Here is a 21085-nt window from a genome sequence, read left to right as displayed (position 1 = left end):
TCATTGACTTCCATTGCCGCATCCTAACTGTACGCATGATTTCTAAAATAATCGCTCATGTAGCTCGCGGCTGGTTAGGATACAGCTTTACCAGAGGACATATATTAATGCATCATAGACTAGTAAGTATGTAACAATAATAAATGTCATCATTTGGTGACTATTGCCTTAATTGCTGCATTGGTTATTTAGTATATCAATTATTAAACAACACAAAACATAATTTATTTCATTATTATTTACAATGTTTTGTGACAGGTACAATTTCTTTCATGTCAGGCACAAATTGATTGGTGCAGGACATTGTGTCAGGTACACTAAAATGTTTTATTTCAAGGCTTGGAAAGGACCGTCAAGATGGGATTCGATTTGCAGTGACCACTTCACACCTGGGGATTACGACAATTATCTAAGATGGTTGATGGGAATGGCACCAAAACTTTTGTTAAAAAACTTGTCTCTTCCAAGCCTGTATCCCCCCTGTTCAGCCTATTTGCAACCCGGAGCCCGAACGTCGCCCGGAGACAAAAACAAAGCCCGAATGTTAATGCCGAGGTGTACATTGTTCATATTTGGCACAAAGATAAACCTCAACACGATGCATTTATATATGTTAAAAAAATAAATGTAGGAAAAATAATGCGACAAGTCCGAAATGTCCAAACTAACGTCCGACAAGAATGAGCTATTTTCCGAAGAATTATTACATGCTGTCACCATGCTAACCTACTAATGAATGAGTGGAATTTACCTGATGCTACGTCACAGGTCAGATGCGGAAAGAAAGTCATAGTAAGTAAGTCATGCAAAGATGTCACAGATTTGTGTCGGAGTAGAAGTCGTAGGCAAAAAAGTCATAAACCTTTTTTAAAAAGGTATTTATATCTAAATAATGTATTTATTCAAGTGAGAGATCACTGGCCTGCCACTAATGGAAATAACCTGACATATATTATGTAATATAAAAGTAGTTAATGAAGTCTGTCTTCTGACAAAGTGGATCTTAGTTACTCAAACCCCATGGGTATGTCATCCAGAATACCACACAGAAGATGAAAGTTGCCATCTTCCATGTAGGCTGAGACTGCATTTGATTGCTTAAGTAAAATGATTCAAGCAACCATGTGATTCACATCTAAATACAGCTGTAATGGCCCTGAAAATGGAATCTTCAAAGCCAGTGACAACAGTTTTGAGTAAACGTCTACATTCAGGTCTAGTTTCAGGTTCTTTACGCTTGTCTATTGCAATTTGCAAAATGTCTCAAAATGGGATTCTGATGCACAGAATCTAGTTGAAATATGTTTGGTGTCATGGTGAAGTTGCTTAGTAGTCCCCAACTGTTCCAACCAGAGGGGACTATAGGTTTCATCTCCGTCTGTCTGTTTATCTGTCACACATATAGTTCTCCGTTTTGTTTAGTTTTTTTACAATGCCTTGAGATATTGAGCTTAAATTTTGTATATAGCTTTATCTCTTACAGATCAAGTTTGACTTTCACAGTGGATTGACCTATTTTTGACAGCGTTCTGGCTCTTGAACTTGGGCAGTATGAAAATTTGTTTTTCAGGCTTGTGTTTTGCAATGCCTCAAAGTATTAAGCTGAAATTCTATTATCAAGTTTAACTTTCATGGCGATTTACTCACTTCTATGGCCCATGAATTTAGGAGATAAGAAAATGTGTTGGGCCCTGTAGCAGACATGTATTGTTTTAGCAGTACTCTCAGAATGCTTATTATTTTTGACATGACTTATTTTCTTGTGACTTTCTTTTTATGACCTTTTTCTCATACCTTTTTTCCCCACCTATATGACTTTTCTTCCATTCACCGTTGACTTATAAGAACAACTAAAATTAAAAGAATAGATGTACAGTTTAGTTAAAGAATTCAATGCTACCTTTTATATCATAATATTTACTATGTAAATAATGAATTTTCAAATTCAAAGCAATTGTTTCTAATATTAATTTTAAAAAATATGAAAACATAGTGTTTCATGTTTCGGTACAATAGAAATGTTTTACTTAACAACTTTGTTTTTGTATTTTCAGTTAATTTATCCCAGCCATGTCAAACTTACAGAGAAAGAAGTAAGATTTGGTTTTGAAAAATACAATAGCAATATTAGCATAAATATATCCTGATATATTGTAATATTTTTTATTTTATTTAAACAGGTTTTAATACTGCTTAATGTACAGTAATAAATTTAAGACTAAGAGTGAACAGGTTGCGAAATTTATAATGTTCTTTAAGCATGTTGGTTGGCCTAATGCCATTGCTAGTAGTAGATGGATAAACAAGACATTGTAAAACCTCTCTGACAAAAAAGTTAAATAAATATAAATGGTAGAAAACTTTGTCTAAAAATAAAAAATAAAATAATGATGAAAAGACTTGGCAAGACTCTTAAGGTTTATTTTTTATTTTTCCAGAAAACAAGCATTTGCTATTTGTCTTTTCCTGACTCCAATTCAGGTAAGTTTATATGAATAACAGTGATGAAAATAACAGCCTCAAAATGACTGATATAATTTTCCAGGCTTTTAAACTACATTGTATTTTTGTTGTGAAAAATACATGTGTTATTGTCAGGTTTACTAAGATACTTAGATGTCCATTAAAGACAAATAACTGCATCAAGTTCCTGTACCATAGTTGCTTTATTTCTCTTGTAACTTAATGAATGAATGAATTTTTAATGACACCCCATCACAAGAAACACATAAGCTATTGGGTGTCATGACTGAAGTAACTTACCATTGTTTAACAGTATTAGATTAATTTAATACGTTTTCCTCTGAAGGTCTATGTGAGGTTGTGCAATAAAAAATGTAAATAGCGTTACAATCAAGTGCATTTTTGTTTGTAATAAATGTCTGTTGTTATATTTTTTATCAGGGTGTATGGGCGATACCCACTTTCATTTTCGGATTCGTCAGTGTCCTGGCCGCAGACAAATGATTCCTGCCCTTTTCCAATACAACAGAGACTGCCCTGTGTCCTTACAGGTAGATCTATACACTCTTAAAACAAAACTCCTGAACGAGTCCATGAACTCACGACTGAAAATATTGAGAATCCTGTGCTATAACTTTAAAGAGTGTTTTATGAATTTTGAAGTCCATATTTACCCAGTGTCCTTACACTTTATCTGCTCCAGAAGTGATTAAATGTGTGAGAGGGTGCAAAGAGCCTTAATTATTTTTATGCCTGGTGGGTTTGCTGCATTTGTTAATAATTATGCATACTGATTAACTAAACGATGTTGATATTTTATTTATTAAAAAACATAAGTAGTGAATTCTATTTATCCTATAACACTTCTAAAATAACATTTTAATTTGATATTTAGTTTTTATATTTCACATTTACTAATATACCGTAACTGATGTGGGAAGAAACTAATGTAACCAGTAAATTGTCCTGCCTTTTGAAAGGTAAAAACTTAACCATAACCAGTAATATGACGTCATCACAATTAGCACAAATTAGTTTGACGTCACACATTTTAACTAAATCTTGTAAACAAATGACACATTCACAGCAACTAGAAACTTAGCAAATTTACATGTACATTTAACTTTGCATACCATTATAAACTGGATTACTACACTAAATTATCACATGAGTTTATGACATGGATATCATAGGTAAGTTATAGGATAACACTTTATAGCCTAGACTCAAGTCTCTAATTACGTACAAAACATTAATTTTGTAAGCGACGGTTTGTTTATTGTAGAACGATTTGTAAACATTTTATCTACCAACTCTTTTAATCATACGCGGGGAAAATATAATCCAGCTCATGCAACGACATAAAAAACATACCAATAAATATAAAGTTAAAAATATTCATTTGTTTATATATTTTTAAAACAATGATACAACATGAAATGGCAAACAGAATTCTGAAAATCATGAGTTATGACGTGAATCATTGTAAAGCATGAGTTATGACGTCATGCGTATGTAGAAATTGTCTAGTCCTTGGGTGAGACAGATTTATCTAGCCCTAGGGTCAGACAGATTTTTCTAGCACCATGCAAAAGCTGGATAACCCTGTCCAGTGGGCAAGAAATTGTAGAAGTTAGTACTGTTTGGCATTTAACTTGTCTGTACTGTTCGTGTCAAATAAGTAAATTGAATAGATGTGCTTTCACTCGTTAATCTTTGTTGTAAGATTATTATGGATTGCTCTCAGACTAAGGAGCATTATTGTATGTATATCTAAGTTATGTGTATGCAACCAGTAAACATTGCTAGCTGTTTAACAACATGCTGTGGCTATTAGTTATTCAATCAGGATGAAGCTTTGGTTGAAGTGCTCCATCTGACATTAGCTTGTGGGTATTTCCCTTTAAGCTCAGTTGGTAGAGTTCTGACCCCTCATATAGAGCTTATATTAAGATAATGTCTTCTAGTGGTAAACAAATGATCTGTTACATGGTAATTAATTTGAGGCAATTCAGTTCATTTATTTGCCAAAGCAATTGCCTATTGGCATAAAGATAATTTTACATAATACATTTACATAATTATGAAAAAACAGCGACCATCAGACAAACATGTAAATATACATGTATTGCATCTACATGTATATTAATTAGTAAAAGATGTAGTAATAGGTTAGGAACAACTAGAAAAGTGAAATAACAATTTAAGGATGGACACAGTTAATTAGCGAGTTCAAGAGTCTTAATTTGGCTAAAACAGTCTGTGTTATTTTTGTTTTTATTGTAATTTGACTGTTTTGATAACTTGTGTTATACTTGGTAATGTTGGTGTCTGGTTTAGTGGGGTTTCACTCTATATTTATAAATAATTGTATTTTCTGTTTTGCAGACTGACAATGCTCATTACTATGGATTTGTTTATTTCCGCCAAACCAAAGATCGGTCAATACGAAGGGGATATTTCCAGAAGGTTTGTTTTACTATTTTGGTTTCTGTTTTGGACGTTGGGGTGGGATTTAGTTCCTGAGGTACTTTGGTCATAGGATCAAACCCACTCTGTGGACTCATTCCTTGTGTTTTTTCCCAGCCTAACCAGTGCCACACAAATGATATGTATGCAGGGCTCAACCTTAGCAGTAGCCTGGGGTATTTTGGCTTCCTGTGTGTTGCTCGGGCTACCAGATGTCTAAACCCAGTAGTCCGCCAGGCTACTAGATTTTTTGGCACATCCAGTACTCCTCTATGAATAATGGCTTAAACATCTAAAACCCCCACCTAAAACAAATATTTAAAATTGTGGGGCTAACAATTTTTACTGAGGGCTACCAGATTTTAAAACCTGTTAGCCCGGTGGGCTACAACTAAATAAAGTTAAGGTCAAGGTCTTTGGGAAAGTGCATATAAAATTCCCTTAAGTGCTAATGGAATGTGCAGAAAATTTTCTCTGAAGATTGTGTTAGAATTACCAAATGTTTAACATCCAATAGCTGATGATTAATAAATCAATATTGTGTAAAACAATGTTAAACAAAAACAACCTTTAAGGACGCTGTGTGTTTTATTGTGCTAGTTAGGTGATGTTATATGTGCTATCTGCTTTTTAGCATAAAATAATGTTTGCAAAGTAAAGTGAATTAGACCTTAAATGTTGAGAAATTACTTTTATTTAACTATATACAATCATGTAAGTATATATATTTTGTAATGGGTATTGCATGCCCAAGCAAGATTACATGTCAACTTTGAATTTCCATTGTTTCTTTGTTATGTCCACAAAACTGGTATACCGGTACCTTAACTACAATAGTTCTTCCCATCCTCCATTAACAATGTTTTTGTAAATTATTTCTATTTAATTTGCCGTAAGTAGAAAAGTAAAAGATTTTTGGAAATAAGAAAACCCCCACTATTTTTGTGTGCAATTTAAATAACAATTGACTCAGAAATAAATAAGTTTGATTACATCCGACAGTAAGAAACGGACGTTCCCTGATGGGAAGGACTGTGATTGTGGTTCATGTTGTTAGTACATAAGACAGTAAGTAACCGACATTCCCTGATGGGAAGGACTGTAATTGTGGTTCATGTTGTTAGTACATACGACAGTAAGAAACAACGTTGTCTGATGGGAAGGACTGTAATGTGGTTCATGTTGTTAGTACATACAACAGTAAGCAATGACCGTTCCCTGATGGAAAGGACTGTAATTGTGGTTCATGTTGTTAGTACAAACGACAGTAAGCAATGACCGTTCCCTGATAGGAAGGACTGTAATTGTTGTTCATATTAGTACAAACGACAGTAAGAAACCGACGTTCCCTGATAGGAAGGACCGTGATTATGGTTCATGTTGTTAGTACATACGACAATAAGAAACCGACGTTCCCTTTTAGGAAGGACCGTGATTGTGGTTCATGTTGATTTCTCTCATTTCAGTCGGTTGTCCTGATTTCCCGCTTGCCTTTTGTTGCCCTCTTCACCCAGCTAGTCAGTATTATAGCTCCAGAGTACTTTGACAACGGAGAACCTAGTCTTGAAGCTGGTGAGATTGATCAATTAACTTAATTTTCATGCTTATATCGTAGTTCCAGCCAGTGCACCATGACTAGTATATCAAAGGCTGTGGTATGTGCTATCCTGTCTGTGGGTTGTACATATAAAAGATCCCTTACTACTGATGGGAAAATTTAGCTGGTTTCCTCTCTAAGACTATTTGTAAAAATTACCAAATGTTTAACATCCAATAGCTGCTGATTAATAAATCAATGTGCTCTAGTGGTATCGTTAAACAAAACAAAGTTTAACCAAAAAATATTTAGTTAATTTGGATGTGTGTAACAAGAAAACATGTTTATAAGTAGAATCTGATAATACTGTTAACCTTTAGTGAAACTTAAGTATTAAATATTAAGTTTGACATACTCATAATCATACATTAACAGATAAACTCCATTAATATTCATATACTGAGAAGAGAACTTTATATCTTAGTTTAAGCACACTGTTCTGGGCACACACCTCAGTTATTTGGGATGTCTGTTTAGAACAGATGTTAGTGGTTATTGAGAGAGAGTCTATGTTCAGTTTATTATATGTTGTAATTGTGTCTGATAGACGGGCTGCTTAATAAGTTAAACAATGATCGTCACTTGCCGAGTAATCAGGACGCCGATCAAATACAAAATGTAATCGCACTTGTGTGAAGTTTACTCTTATTGCGGTGGGCGTTAGATCAATCAGATTAATATTAGTGTGTGTGTTGATACCTAACTGATTTCACTCTTATGAACTCGGCGAGTTTTACTTGTCAACCTAACGCATGTCTAAATAGGTGCGACTCGCTCATATATTTTGTGTTGTCTTATTTCATTTATAATGGCGGAGCGACCCCCAAAAACGGCAACATATCAAACTTTCGTTAGAAACTAAAGTCAAATGAATACAAAAATTAGTCAAAACAGAACGATTTAGCACAAATTTGTTAATTCGTACGTACGAATAAATAATGTTTTAGGAAATAAAATAAAATTTAACGACCAGGAACACCTTTAATATGCAGCCACTAATATTTTATGCAGAAAAATATATTTGATACGTAATTAATCGTTAAAAAATCTCTGTTAGTCTATAACATCTTAAAAACTGCAGCAAACTTAGAAATGTCCCTTTAAGTATACTCTTCAAAAAAAGAAACGCAAAAGGGTACAAATGGGTTATTTCATGCCGGTTCATGCTTTGTGAATATAAGGTCATTGCATGTCCCAAACACATTCCCACGGTTACATTTGATAAAACACAGCTACTGTACAATAAAGTTCCAAAATGTGAATATTCTCAAAAACGCAGCTACATGCAAACCATGTCACCACTGCACGTGCGTTGTCTGCACGTGCAACATGAACACCGACAGTATAAAAGTGCAGGGTGTTCGCTTGCCTGGCCTCTGTATCTGGCCGACAGTTGACAATCCAGGACATGCCACGTCTCAGTGAACCACAGAGAAACAATGCCATCGGCCGACTAGACGCAGGCGAATCCAGAACGGCCGTTGCCAGGGCATTCCATGTGTCCCCAAGCACCATCTCCAGACTGTGGGACCGTTACTAGCAACATGGATCAACACGTGACCTCCCTAGATCCGGTCGACCACGGGTCACTACCCCCGGGCAGGACCGCTACATCCGGGTACGCCACCTTCAGGAACGATTGACTACTGCCACCTCCACAGCCGCAGCAATACCAGGTTTGCGCAGGATATCCGACCAGACTGTACGGAACCGCCTACGTGAGGTAGGAATTCGTGCCAGACGTCCAGTTCGAGGTGTCATCTTAACACCACAACACCGTCGACTCCGACTGCAGTGGTGCCAGATTCATCGACAATGGCCTCAACTGCGATGGAGACAGGTGTGGTTCAGTGACGAGTCCCGATTTCTGCTCCGACGTCATGATGGAAGATGTCGCGTGTATAGGCGTCGTGGTGAACGTGCGGCAAACTGCGTGCAGGAAGTGGACAGATTCGGCGGGGGTAGTGTCATGGTGTGGGCAGCCATCTCACACACTGGCAGAACTGACCTGGTCCACGTGCAGGGCATCCTGAATGCACAGGGCTACATTGACCAGATCCTCCGGCCACACATCGTTCCAGTTATGGCCAACGCCAACGCAGTGTTCCAACATGACAACGCCAGGCCTCACACAGCACGTCTCACAACGGCTTTCCTACAGAACAACAACATTAATGTCCTTCCTTGGCCATCGATATCACCGGATTTGAACCCAATTGAGCATCTATGGGACGAGTTGGACCGACGCCTCCGACAGCGACAACCACAGCCCCAGACCCTGCCCGAGCTGGCAGCAGCCTTGCAGGCCGAGTGGGCCACCATCCCCCGGGATGTCATCCGTACTCTGGTTGCTTCAATGGGCAGGCGGTGCCAGGCAGTTGTCAACACACGCGGAGGCCACACCCGGTATTGACTCCAGATGACCTTGACCTTGGTGGTGTGTCCTATCACTTACTCACAATGGACTAGAGTGAATTGTGAACAATCCTGCAACATTTGGTAATTATCGGACTCACCATTCAATAATTAAATCAATTCTCCAAATGTTACGACAATGTGGTTTTGTGTTTCTTCTTTTGAAGAGTATATATGTTTTATGTCTGTGAAATAATCGATTGCAAGTCTGGGTCTGTGTTTCCCAACCATCCATGGGTTCAAATGTCATTGTTGATCGCGAGTTGTCGATCATTCAAGAACCATAACTCTGGATGAAACTCTGTCTAAACCGGTCCTCTATGTAAACCGGACTATTTCGACAGTACAAAGTGAGTCCACTGTATTGATATTATTTAGAATAATGTTATTAACTAAAGCCATGTGTGTGTTATTGTGTTATTAAAGGTAGTTGTGTATTTCAGCATGCCATGACATTGATCAGTGGCCACCGCCCATACCTGGGGACACTCTCAATCTGCCCATCATGGGCACAGTGTTACAGGTAATTAGATGTTGCTGTCTTGCACTGTTGGTACTGTACAAGCACTTTACCACTATCCACAATCTGTAGATCAATATTAGGGGCCAGTTGATCAAATGTTAGTTAGCTTAACCAGTGGTTGACAGACATTTTTAAAACCAAGGACTGAATCGGTACAAATAATAACTAAAAACATAATGATGAAACTTGATTTAAAACAATTAAAGGTAAACAAACATAATCAAATTTAACGTTTATTTGGTAATAATTAATAGGAAAATACTAGACTAACCTACGGTTAATTTAACTATGCTTTGAACAACTGGGCCCTGTTGTTATAGTTTTTGACTGTAAAGTTGGTTCAAAGTAATACAGTGAAACCCCTCTAAACCGGACACCCATAGGACTAAGTAAAAGTCTGGTTTTAAGGGGTATCTGGATTAGAGTGTTTTGTTCAGTGTTGTTATTTAAAAGGGCCTGTGAAAAATGCCTGGTAATTTTGTTTTACAGTGGTTCCAGTTATGATGGGTTTCACTGTATTAACTAGTGTAAGCTGCTTAATTCATCAGTAGATTAAAATTTGCACAGCTGCCTAAAACATTTTTTAACACAGTTCAAATGATCTTTGCACCATAAATATATCGAGGGATAAATCAAGGTGGAATAGCAAAGCAACTTATTAACTATTTACATCTTTATAAGATAAACTAACATCATATAAGCACTCTGTGTTGTATTAATAATAGTTTTGATTTTACTTTTGTTCTCTTTTTTTAAACTTTTATCAGTGCTTTATTGCAATGTGTAATTTTTAGGCAAGACCGGGAGGCCAGTACTCACAAAAATTATATCAGACTCGTTATCTGTTTTAGCATTTGAGACTGACAATCTTCTGTAATATGTTTGATGGTAATATGAAATTTAAAAAAACCCAGTCCTGTACTTTTTGAAATGGCACCGACTAAGCAAATAGAAAAAGAGGATATATTTGTGTTATGTCTGATCATAACTAGAAGGTTCTGTGTGAAAGTTTGGCATAAACATTAACTTATCATTTCAGTATATCATTGTGCGATATAAAACAGTGTGCAAAATTCGTGATAAAATTATTTAAATCGATGACAATACTGCAGTTTGCAAAATGAAATTGTTTCATTATGGCATTTTATTACTGGCTTGTTGGATTGGAGTCAGGCTAGCTATATCTGCAAATAGTGTGCCTTAAAGTACTTTAGTTTTTCATCCCAAAATTGTGCATTGTGTATTGTTAATATTTAGCAATTTTAGTTATGTTTTTACCTTTCAAAAGGCAGGACACTTCACTGGTTACATTATTTTCTTCCCATATCAGTTATATGAATGCAGTTTGTACATATCTTGATTCTGTTAAATATCCTATATGAAATTTGTCACTATTTGTGCTTTAGCCATTTTACCTTTTTTAGGTGTTTGCATTTTGTTTGTGGGAAGTGCGTATAAATGATCCCTTTCCACTAATGGGGAAAATGTAGTGGGTTTTTCAGAAGACTACATCAGAATTACCAAATGTTTGACATCCAATAGCCAATGACTGCTTAATCAATGTGCTCTAGTGGTGTCATTGCCTTTTTTGTTTCAATTATTTCCAGCAAATGCAGTCACATCTCTATACAAAATTAATAGAATAATGTTTCACTTCCAAGTCATGGCAGTAATTTGTTGGTACATTTTCAACTGTTAAAAACAAAGTTAAACATTCCAGAATTAAAGCGCAATAAAAATGAGTTAAAAATTAAAATATTATATTTCAGCTAATTATTTTTGCAGTGTTTCCCTTGCTTGAGTTAATATTTTTGTAGTTTTATTCATTTAAAAAAAAATCTTTTTGTGTTTGACGTTGTGTGCATCTGTTTTTGTGTACTCCTGCTTTTAGGTTAGAATTTCTTCTCGTACAGACAAACTACTGGGCTCCAGTCAGCCTAAGTCTCAAAGGAGGGTAAGAATGTGTGCCCTTATCTCATACCATGTTTTCTTCTTTATTTGTTTTTCCATCAATTAACCTAAACAATGTGTCAGTTAGTTTAGTTATGTGTGGGGTTTTTAAAATCTTTTTTGTTTTCATTTTAAACAATTTATTTATTTATAACACTTCCATGGCTTGGGTGTATCAATATGTTATAACTTACACAAACAATTAACAATATTTAAACAATGTAAATATATATATCGTCCTTGGCCCTGTTTCGCTGATTTCGTCGTTTGTGCTCAACAGTATGTACATTTGAAGATTTCTGACATCGTTGACTTTTGCATGGGGAAAGTAAACAACTGTCTGTTATCTTCACAGAAATGTTCATAAAAATAAGGTTAAAATGAGCAAAGAAAGCAAGATCGAATTTAACACCTTCATAAACATGGCACATTTCTTAATACCTTTTTTCTATGATTTTCAAATATTGTTATTTGAAAGAAAACTTATTTTTTAAAACTATTTTTGTCTGTTCTCAGCTGTACTGGTGTCTGGTTATTGAAGTCATATGATTGTCATGGTGTCTGCTGGTAAAACTCACTTTATAGATACTTGCCAAAAATATATGGTCCTTCCTTTATATATTTTAGGTTTATATATTTACTAAAACTCAGAATGCGGCTTATATTTTTTAACAAAACAATTTTACAATTATAACTATTAATTTGTTCAACTTTTAACACAATTGCAAGACATCAAAATTGTTATATTCGTTTTCCTAAAATGTTGTCTGTTAACATTGGTTCTCAAGGACTCCATTTTGTTATTTGCCTTAAAATATTTTTTATAAATTATTATAAGTACATGTTGAACAACATACATATTTTGATAAAAAAAAACAAAATTGTGTTGGAAAGTTGGCTGTAAGCTATACGTTTCACTCACCAAAACAGGTTACATAGTTAACATTATTTACTGCTGATGCATGCTACAGTTTTTGACGCACTTGCAGTGATCTTTGCTACATAGAGGCCAGTTTAATGCTCATTTTGAAGCGTAGAAATACTAATAAAAAGGTAGCTATTTGAATAGCAACTGTCTGTTTATAAATATTTATATGATTTAGAATCGAATGCTTATGCTTACTTAAACTGGTCCACCCATGATATATCGTAGCCTGAATTTTATGTGTGAACCAAAAAGTGGGTTCCACAAAATTTAACTTGTACGAGCTCTGTGTGAACAAAACTATTGTTCTCACAATTTTCAGTTCTACTTCTGGTTCCAGTAACCTAGTTATATGATAAAGAGATTTGGATTCATTCATTCAGTTCTACTTCTGGTTCCAGTAACCTAGTTATATGATAAAGAGATTTGGATTCATTCATTCAGTTCTACTTCTGGTTCCAGTAACCTAATTATATGATAAAGAGATTTGGAAGTACAGTGAACCTCCTCTAAACCTGACACCCTCGGACCAACTAAAATGTCCGGTTTTAAGAGATATCCGGTTTAGTTAGGTTCCCTTTTCTACAGATATTTAAAAGGGGGGCTCAAAAAAACAATCCGGTTTTCAGTGAATTTCGGTTTTGAGAGGTTTCGCTGTAATTGTATTCTTTGATTACAGCTGTTGTGAATGAATACATTTAAACTAAGTGTATGTTAAACTTTTAACAATAGTTTTGTTAATTCAGGCTGGCCAACAAGGTCTCCCAGCATTTGCCTCATTCTCCTTTTTGTATGGCAGTAGACAGCAGTCTGGAAACCTATTTAGATCACACAGTCTGGCTTTCTGCCAGAAAATAATCTGAGAGTACATAATAAAAACAAAACAAATCATAAGTGCCCCTACTAGGTGGTTGTGGGTTTGAAATGTTTTGAAATTGGACACTGCCATATATGTACATTGACCATATTTCTCTTACTATAATTGTTCTAAAAATTGGAAAAATGTATCCATTTATATCCAAGATTTTAAGGAACATAATTTTACCCTTTATATATATATGAGAAAGTACAAACTTCTGAGGATCACCTGTATGAAGATATATGTATATAATATACATGAGTATGCAAAGGCATGAGTGGAAACTGTCAATTGTAGAAAGGTATTATGTGTGAATGTCTTGTTACATTTGTGTCTGAAAAACAAAAAACAAAAACATAATTAATTCAATTGCCAAATGTTCTATTCCCAGTGTTGGTGAGACTTATAAAGGAAGAATATTGTAAGGTGATGATTCAGGGCTCCCCAACCCTGACATGACCTATTTTCTGGGGATAATAAAGAATTTGAACCCCCCCCCCCCCCCCATTTTAACCCCTTGTACCCTCTTGCAGAAACCTCAACTGTAATAATGAGTACAGTTAAGTACCTTGTTATTAATTTTCATCATATATTTTCAGCATGATATTCCTGCACATACAATTCTACCATCACTACATGAAGTGGACATTTATAGGTTTGTAATTGTTTTGTTTTGTTGTTTCCTTTTTACTTTTTTTTTTATTGTTGTTGAAGTTATCACCCACAGAATCTTATTTTTATTACATTTTCATTCCATTATAGAATATTACTTTTAATATGATCTTGTTTCAGTGTATAATATAGTTTTTGCTCGCCCTAACAAAGTAAAAAGGTAAGATATTAGTATTACTTTTCTGATGGTGGCAGCATCAACTTTTGCATTTAGCTCAACATTAACAGGGCTAGCTCTGGGTCAGCAGAAACTTTCGCCAAATTATCTGTTAAACTTGCAGAAACCCAGTTATTTTGCATCCAAATATCAATTATTACATCAAATTATTTCACCAAATTATCTGTTAAACTTGCAGAAACCCAGTTATTTTGCATCCAAATATCAATTATTACATCAAATTATTTCACCAAATTATCTGTTAAACTTGCAGAAACCCAGTTATTTTGCATCCAAATATCAATTATTACATCAAATTATTTCACCAAATTATCTGTTAAACTTGCAGAAACCCAGTTATTTTGCATCCAAATATCAATTATTACATCAAATTATTTCACCAAATTATCTGTTAAACTTGCAGAAACCCAGTTATTTTGTATCAAAATATCAATTATTACATCAAATTATTTCACCAAATTATCTGTTAAACTTGCAGAAACCAGTTATTTTGTATCAAAATATCAATTATTACATCAAATTATTTCACCAAATTATCTGTTAAACTTGCAGAAACCCAGCTATTTTGTATCTAAATATCAATTATTACATCAAATTATTTCACCAAATTATCTGTTAAACTTGCAGAAACCAGTTATTTTGTATCAAAATATCAATTATTACATCAAATTATTTCACCAAATTATCTGTTAAACTTGCAGAAACCAGTTATTTTGTATCAAAATATCAATTATTACATCAAATTATTTCACCAAATTATCTGTTAAACTTGCAGAAACCCAGCTATTTTGTATCTAAATATCAATTATTACATCAAATTATTTCACCAAATTATCTGTTAAACTTGCAGAAACCCAGTTATTTTGTATCAAAATATCAATTATTACATCAAATTATTTCACCAAATTATCTGTTAAACTTGCAGAAACCAGTTATTTTGTATCAAAATATCAATTATTACATCAAATTATTTCACCAAATTATCTGTTAAACTTGCAGAAACCCAGCTATTTTGTATCTAAATATCAATTATTACATCAAATTATTTCACCAAATTATCTGTTAAACTTGCAGAAACCCAGTTATTTTGTATCAAAATATCAATTATTACATCAAATTATTTCACCAAATTATCTGTTAAACTTGCAGAAACCAGCTATTTTGTATCTAAATATCAATTATTACATCAAATTATTTCACCAAATTATCTGTTAAACTTGCAGAAACCAGTTATTTTGTATCAAAATATCAATTATTACATCAAATTATTTCACCAAATTATCTGTTAAACTTGCAGAAACCAGTTATTTTGTATCAAAATATCAATTATTACATCAAATTATTTCACCAAATTATCTGTTAAACTTGCAGAAACCAGTTATTTTGTATCTAAATATCAATTATTACATCAAATTATTTCACCAAATTATCTGTTAAACTTGCAGAAACCCAGTTATTTTGTATCAAAATATCAATTATTACATCAAATTATTTTGCCAAATTATCTGTTAAACTTGCAGAAACCCAGTTATTTTGTATCCAAATATCAATTATTACATCAAATTATTTTGCCAAATTATCTGTTAAACTTGCAGAAACCCAGCTATTTTGTATCCAAATATCAATTATTACATCAAATTATTTCGCCAAATTATCTATTAAACTTGCAGAAACCCAGTTATTTTGTATCCAAATATCAATTATTACCTAAAATTATTTTGCCAAATTAAAATGAAATTTGCCAGTTGTTTTTTAAATTTGCAGTTGGTGAATTTGGTGAGTGCCAGAGCTAGCCCTGATTAAAGTTTCACCTTTAGATCCATTTCTTACAAAATATTAATCCTACATCAGTAAAACATTGTTTATATTTACATCTATGAATATTCAGTGGCAGGACGTAGTCCACTGGTAAAGTGTTCACTTGATGCACAGTGGGTCTAGGATCGATCCCCAGCTATTTCTCATTCCAGCCAATATATTAAAGGCTGTTGTATGTGCTATCCCTTGCTACTAGTGGGAAAATGTAGTGGGTTTTCTCTCTACGGCTATATGTCAAAATTACCAAATGTTTAACATCCAATAGCCGATAATGAATAAATCTATATGCTCTAGTGGTGTCGTTAAACAAAACAAACTTTAACTTAGAATGTTCATCTCAATGCATGATAAGAAAAATAAAAGTTTAATTATTTTGTTTTTAATTTGTTTAATTTTGATTTTTTTTTTTTAAACATGCATTGAGATGAATGTAACTGTCGGTAACATCAAATACGTTAATATTTAATTCTGCGGAATTCTTGTGTGAACAATTGGGATGAACAATAATGTGGGACAGTAATTCTTGTTAATATATTTATATGCCATTATGGAATGTTTTTATTCTGCTCTTGTGTGAAAAATAGTGTAGTTTTGTTCTTAATTTTCAGTGCATTTGAGAGTATTATCAGTCATATACAGCTGCTTTGGGAACTTGTTCTTATTGCTGAGGTGGGTAAAACTGTATTTATTTCATACCAGTTGGACAGAGCATTTTTGTAGATTTTTGGTATTTCACAATGTAGGATATCAATTTAAACACATCTAGTTGGCTTCTCCACAGATTCCAAAGCAACACCATGCAATCAAATTACCTTTACCAAATTACCTTTATAACAGATAAGTTAACCTTTCAAGCACCTGTGCTATAAATACCTGTAGGTAGAAAAAACCCATTAAAATTTCTTTTGAAGTTTGCTTTTGAGGATACCTTTTTAAACTTCATAAATAAATGATTTCTAATCCAACAATGTATCTATACTTTATATACTTTACAAATTAACACATTTTAATGTATGACTCCCAAGCAATGCATATCTGAATTTATTACCCATATGGGCTCAAATATACGGGGTAATATTTTTTCGATCTCTGCACAGTGTGCAGATTGCTTCTACAGTCACTGATTGGCTGGCTTTAAAAAGACCAGATTTGATTGGCAATTACATACTGCCGGAACTACTTTTTGTTCATTCATGATTCCATTCATCGGTCAAACTATTACTACGAACTTCAAATATTTGTTTACGATACGATCATTTACGGAATTAAAAATCAAAATATATGTACAAATGTTTAAAAATGTTTTAATTTTATTATTTTGACTGGGTTTTTTTGGAACTATTCTTTGGTGAATACTGTTGGGTGTGCACCGGTAACGGTGCATATGAATATATTGTTATGGCTGGTAGAGTTTGTTAGTTGTTAAGAGACACACCCTAGTTTTTAAACACTAAGGCATATTTTTTACTATTAGAGCTGTTTTTGATAACTGAAATTATACTTTACATAGGTTTTATTGTTTAAATTATCCATTTCCGTACATGCGAAGTTTTTTCGGTTATCCTGGTGTTTTTAATATCACAAAATGCATTTCTCATATTTTTAAAAACACACGTGCGTCTGAGAAGTAAGAGTTATGGAGTCGAGTTTTGGTCTATTTTTAGAGGGTATTTGACTATTTCAAAGTCACAGACTCATGTTTCATTCAGTTGTAACTTTTTTAAATGGGTTACAGGTTTGTAGGTTAACTAAAGTTAGTGTTAATTTTCACGGGTTGAAACTAGGGTATGTCCCTTTACAGCAGCGAGAACGTAAATATACTTTTAAAATCGTTAAAGATTGACAATGGGTAATAAAGAGAATAACCAACTCACTACGAGGAATTACGGATTATCTGTTCCTCATGAATTAATGCTGTAAAACATTAATTCACTCAGGACAGATAATCTGTAATTCCTCGTAGCTCGTTAGTTATTCTCTAAGTAGTATCTGTGGCTTTTCTAAATATTAATATTTGGTTGTTTTACTGTTTATTTCTATCTCAATTTTCAGCCAATTGTCGTTATGGCAGCATCTCCAACAGTGACTTCAAACTGTGTTCAAGCTTTAATTAAGTAAGATCATTTACTAATTAAATTAACTAAACTTTTTTTCTTGGTGCATTCATTCTGTTAGTGTATTTATTTCTTGAAATAACTTTTACCAATTCTTTCAAGTTTCATTTTCTTGGAAGATGCATCTATAAATGATGGTAAAATATTTAACACAGCTATTAATTCAAAAGCTATAACTATGGCTGCTTGGGCTGTTTAAATTAGTCATGGGTTGGAGGTAACTGCATACAAGTGAGTGGTAAGACTAGGTATACAGTAAAGGAGAAACTTATCAAAGTTTACTTCAATCAGTATTTGTAATGTGAGCATTTGCACCCACTAGATTGTTGTTTTTTCCTTTACAAAACGAAGGTATTAATGTTCCGACAGCGATGATGGCATCAACTTTTATGTTTAGCTCAGCATTAAAGTTTTACGTTTAGTTCCATTTCTCAAAAACTATAAATCATAGATCATTAAAATTTAGTGCATCTGTGGATATTCATCCCAATACCTGTGTCATTTATATTTCATGTGTTTAATATTATATCAGTTATAGAAGCGTTGATATTTAAAAATCTATATTGTTGTTTATTAATGCAAGCTCACTGTATGTGATTGTTTGTATTGACAGCTTGATAGCACCCCTGAGATACTGTTCTGACTTCAGGCCTTACTTCACCATCCATGACAGTGAATTTAAAGAATACACAACGAAAGTACAAGCTCCGTAAGTTTCAGCTTGTCTTAGTTTACATATTATTCCATTACTGTGTAACATATAGTAGGCTGTAGTCTCTTTATATGCATACATGAGTATAATGATATTGTTGCGTTTGTAGGAAAAGATAAATGTGTGTCAGTGTCCTTTACCAAACATTAAATATTGTGTTTGATCTGGTTATTCAGTGAAGATTATTTGTCTCTTGCGCAACTGACAAAATCTGACAAACTCTCAGTCGTAGATCAAAGAAACTTGGTCAGAGCTGTGGATTTTCATATTAATGGATGTGGGCGGGACGTAGCCCAGTGGTAAAGCGTTCGTTTGATACGCAGTCAATCTAGGATCGATCCCCGTCGGTGGACCCATTGGGCTATTTCTCGTTCCAGCCAGTTCTCCACAACTGGTGTAACAAAGGCCGTGGTATGTATTATCCTGTCTGTGGGATAAATAAAATAAAATATTTCTTTCCTTCTTAATGGATAAAAAGCATTTTTTTAAAATTAATTGGGATCTTGAATTCTGTTTTAATTTATTTGTATTATTTTCTTATAAGTAAAACTACATTAATGATATACTTGATTTTGAAGCCAACTAGTTAATGGTAGGCAAAACTTATAATTTGTGTCCAATTTTTATAGTTGGTTACGATTAACTATGTCTTATTTTTGTGTCTAATTACAGGCCTTCCATCATTCTTGGTGTTACCAATCCATTTTTTGCGAAAACGTTACAACACTGGCCACATATCATCAGAATAGGAGAAATGGGTGCTATCGGTAAAACCATTTTCAAATATCATCAGATGGGAATCTTCATGTTTGCAGGGAACATTTTGTTTTCAAAATCTTGATTAGCAATATTTTTAGTCCATTGAAAATTGATTAGCAACTACTGTTTAATGTTTTAATTCTGTCCGATTCTCAACCGCTGGCCTTGCCAGAGACTGGACGTGGGATGGATGTGCCTGAACCTATTTTGGATATAGGCATGTAAATAAAGTAACAATAATGTTTTAAAATTGTGTAGCGATCTGAAATTTCCATAGTCCAAAATCGCAACGTGATATTGAACAAAATGTTCCCTGGTTTGTTTTTAAAAAAATTGCTAGATAATGTATAATTATTTTATCCTACAACTCGCCCATGATATCCATGATATAAACCCATGTGATAATTTAATGTATTAACCCCGTTAATAATGATATGCAAATTTGCAAGGTCTCTAGGTGATGAGTTGCTGTTGATGGGTCATTTGCTTACAAGCCAACAAGACCTGAGTGTAACATTTTCAAAGATTACGTTAAAATGCGTGACGTCAAACTAATTTGTGCTAATCGTGATGACATCATATTACCGATGACGGCGACTTTAGTATTGTGATTTACTAAAAATTTGATTAAAATGTTATTTGAGAAGTGTTTTAGGATAAATAGAATTCGCTACTCGTGTTTTTTGATATGTAAAAATATTAACCTCGTCTAGTTGATCAGTATTTGTCAAGGCTCTGCCAAGACAAATACTGATTAACATAGACAAGGTTGACATTTTACATATTAAAAAATACTCGTGACCGAATCCTCTATTTACCAATAATATTGTTATTGTGCTTTGTCATTAATTATTTCAGTGAATTGACAGTTCATTTTGCTAATATTTATATTTGTGTTTAAAAATATTCAAATATATTCTTTTATGAAGAACATTATTGTTTAATTTTAAATTTCTATGTATATTATATTGTAATTATAGTAAATATAACTATCATTATAAGTGTCATATTTTATTATTCAGTGTTACTCTGACAACATAACAAGGTCCAACCTGATCATTTTTAAAAACACGTCCGTCATGCTGGATATGATCCTACTATGCTGGCAAAAATCTGATTATTTTCTTTCATATGTATATCATTTAATATGTTTAAAATGAAGAAAGTGCATCGTCTGCAGTCAGCCAGAGATTAGTTGACAAGGCCCAACATATTTTTTTACATGATATCTACTACCAGTCATTAGCTGTTGTGCAAATCTGGTTTCAGAAAACTTAGACCGAAGCCATATAACCATAATTAAAATGTGTTGAGTGTGTCATTAAATCAAACAATCCTTCTTTGAGAAATGTTAGAGAACACCGATTATTACTATTTAGTAATTGGTGGGGGTTTTTGCACACTATTATGTTTGCTTGTTTTCTTCCTTCTTCCTTTCCTATTATTTATCCTGCTTTTTGACCAAATACATAATTATATTGGCCATTTGACTGTTTTACATTTTTATATAGTTCTTCTTTATCTAAAATATATTTTAAAAAGAAATCACAAATAAAGTCATAGTCATAAATATTTATAGATTTAAGAAGTTTATGGTGTTTTCTTGCTTTTAATTAATTAATTGTTTTATT

At 33.6% G+C, this 21085-nt stretch overlaps 1 protein-coding gene across 1 annotated transcript in view; it reads left to right on the top strand.

Moving 5' to 3' along the window:
- Nucleotides 1–21085, top strand: part of LOC121367588 (protein DENND6A-like) — a 35707-nt gene that overhangs the window by 2538 nt on the left and 12084 nt on the right. The window contains exons 2-12 of the mRNA XM_041491862.1: nucleotides 2055–2093; nucleotides 2439–2481; nucleotides 2905–3014; nucleotides 4852–4932; nucleotides 6399–6504; nucleotides 9388–9467; nucleotides 13801–13856; nucleotides 16478–16538; nucleotides 17922–17983; nucleotides 18597–18692; nucleotides 19368–19462. Of these exons, the coding sequence (XP_041347796.1) occupies nucleotides 2055–2093; nucleotides 2439–2481; nucleotides 2905–3014; nucleotides 4852–4932; nucleotides 6399–6504; nucleotides 9388–9467; nucleotides 13801–13856; nucleotides 16478–16538; nucleotides 17922–17983; nucleotides 18597–18692; nucleotides 19368–19462 (829 nt within the window). The remainder of the gene's footprint in view (nucleotides 1–2054; nucleotides 2094–2438; nucleotides 2482–2904; nucleotides 3015–4851; nucleotides 4933–6398; nucleotides 6505–9387; nucleotides 9468–13800; nucleotides 13857–16477; nucleotides 16539–17921; nucleotides 17984–18596; nucleotides 18693–19367; nucleotides 19463–21085) is intronic.

This window comes from Gigantopelta aegis, chromosome 3 (assembly GCF_016097555.1).
Source record: "Gigantopelta aegis isolate Gae_Host chromosome 3, Gae_host_genome, whole genome shotgun sequence".
Taxonomy (NCBI): domain Eukaryota; kingdom Metazoa; phylum Mollusca; class Gastropoda; order Neomphalida; family Peltospiridae; genus Gigantopelta; species Gigantopelta aegis.
This window is presented reverse-complemented; position numbering and strand designations above follow the sequence as displayed.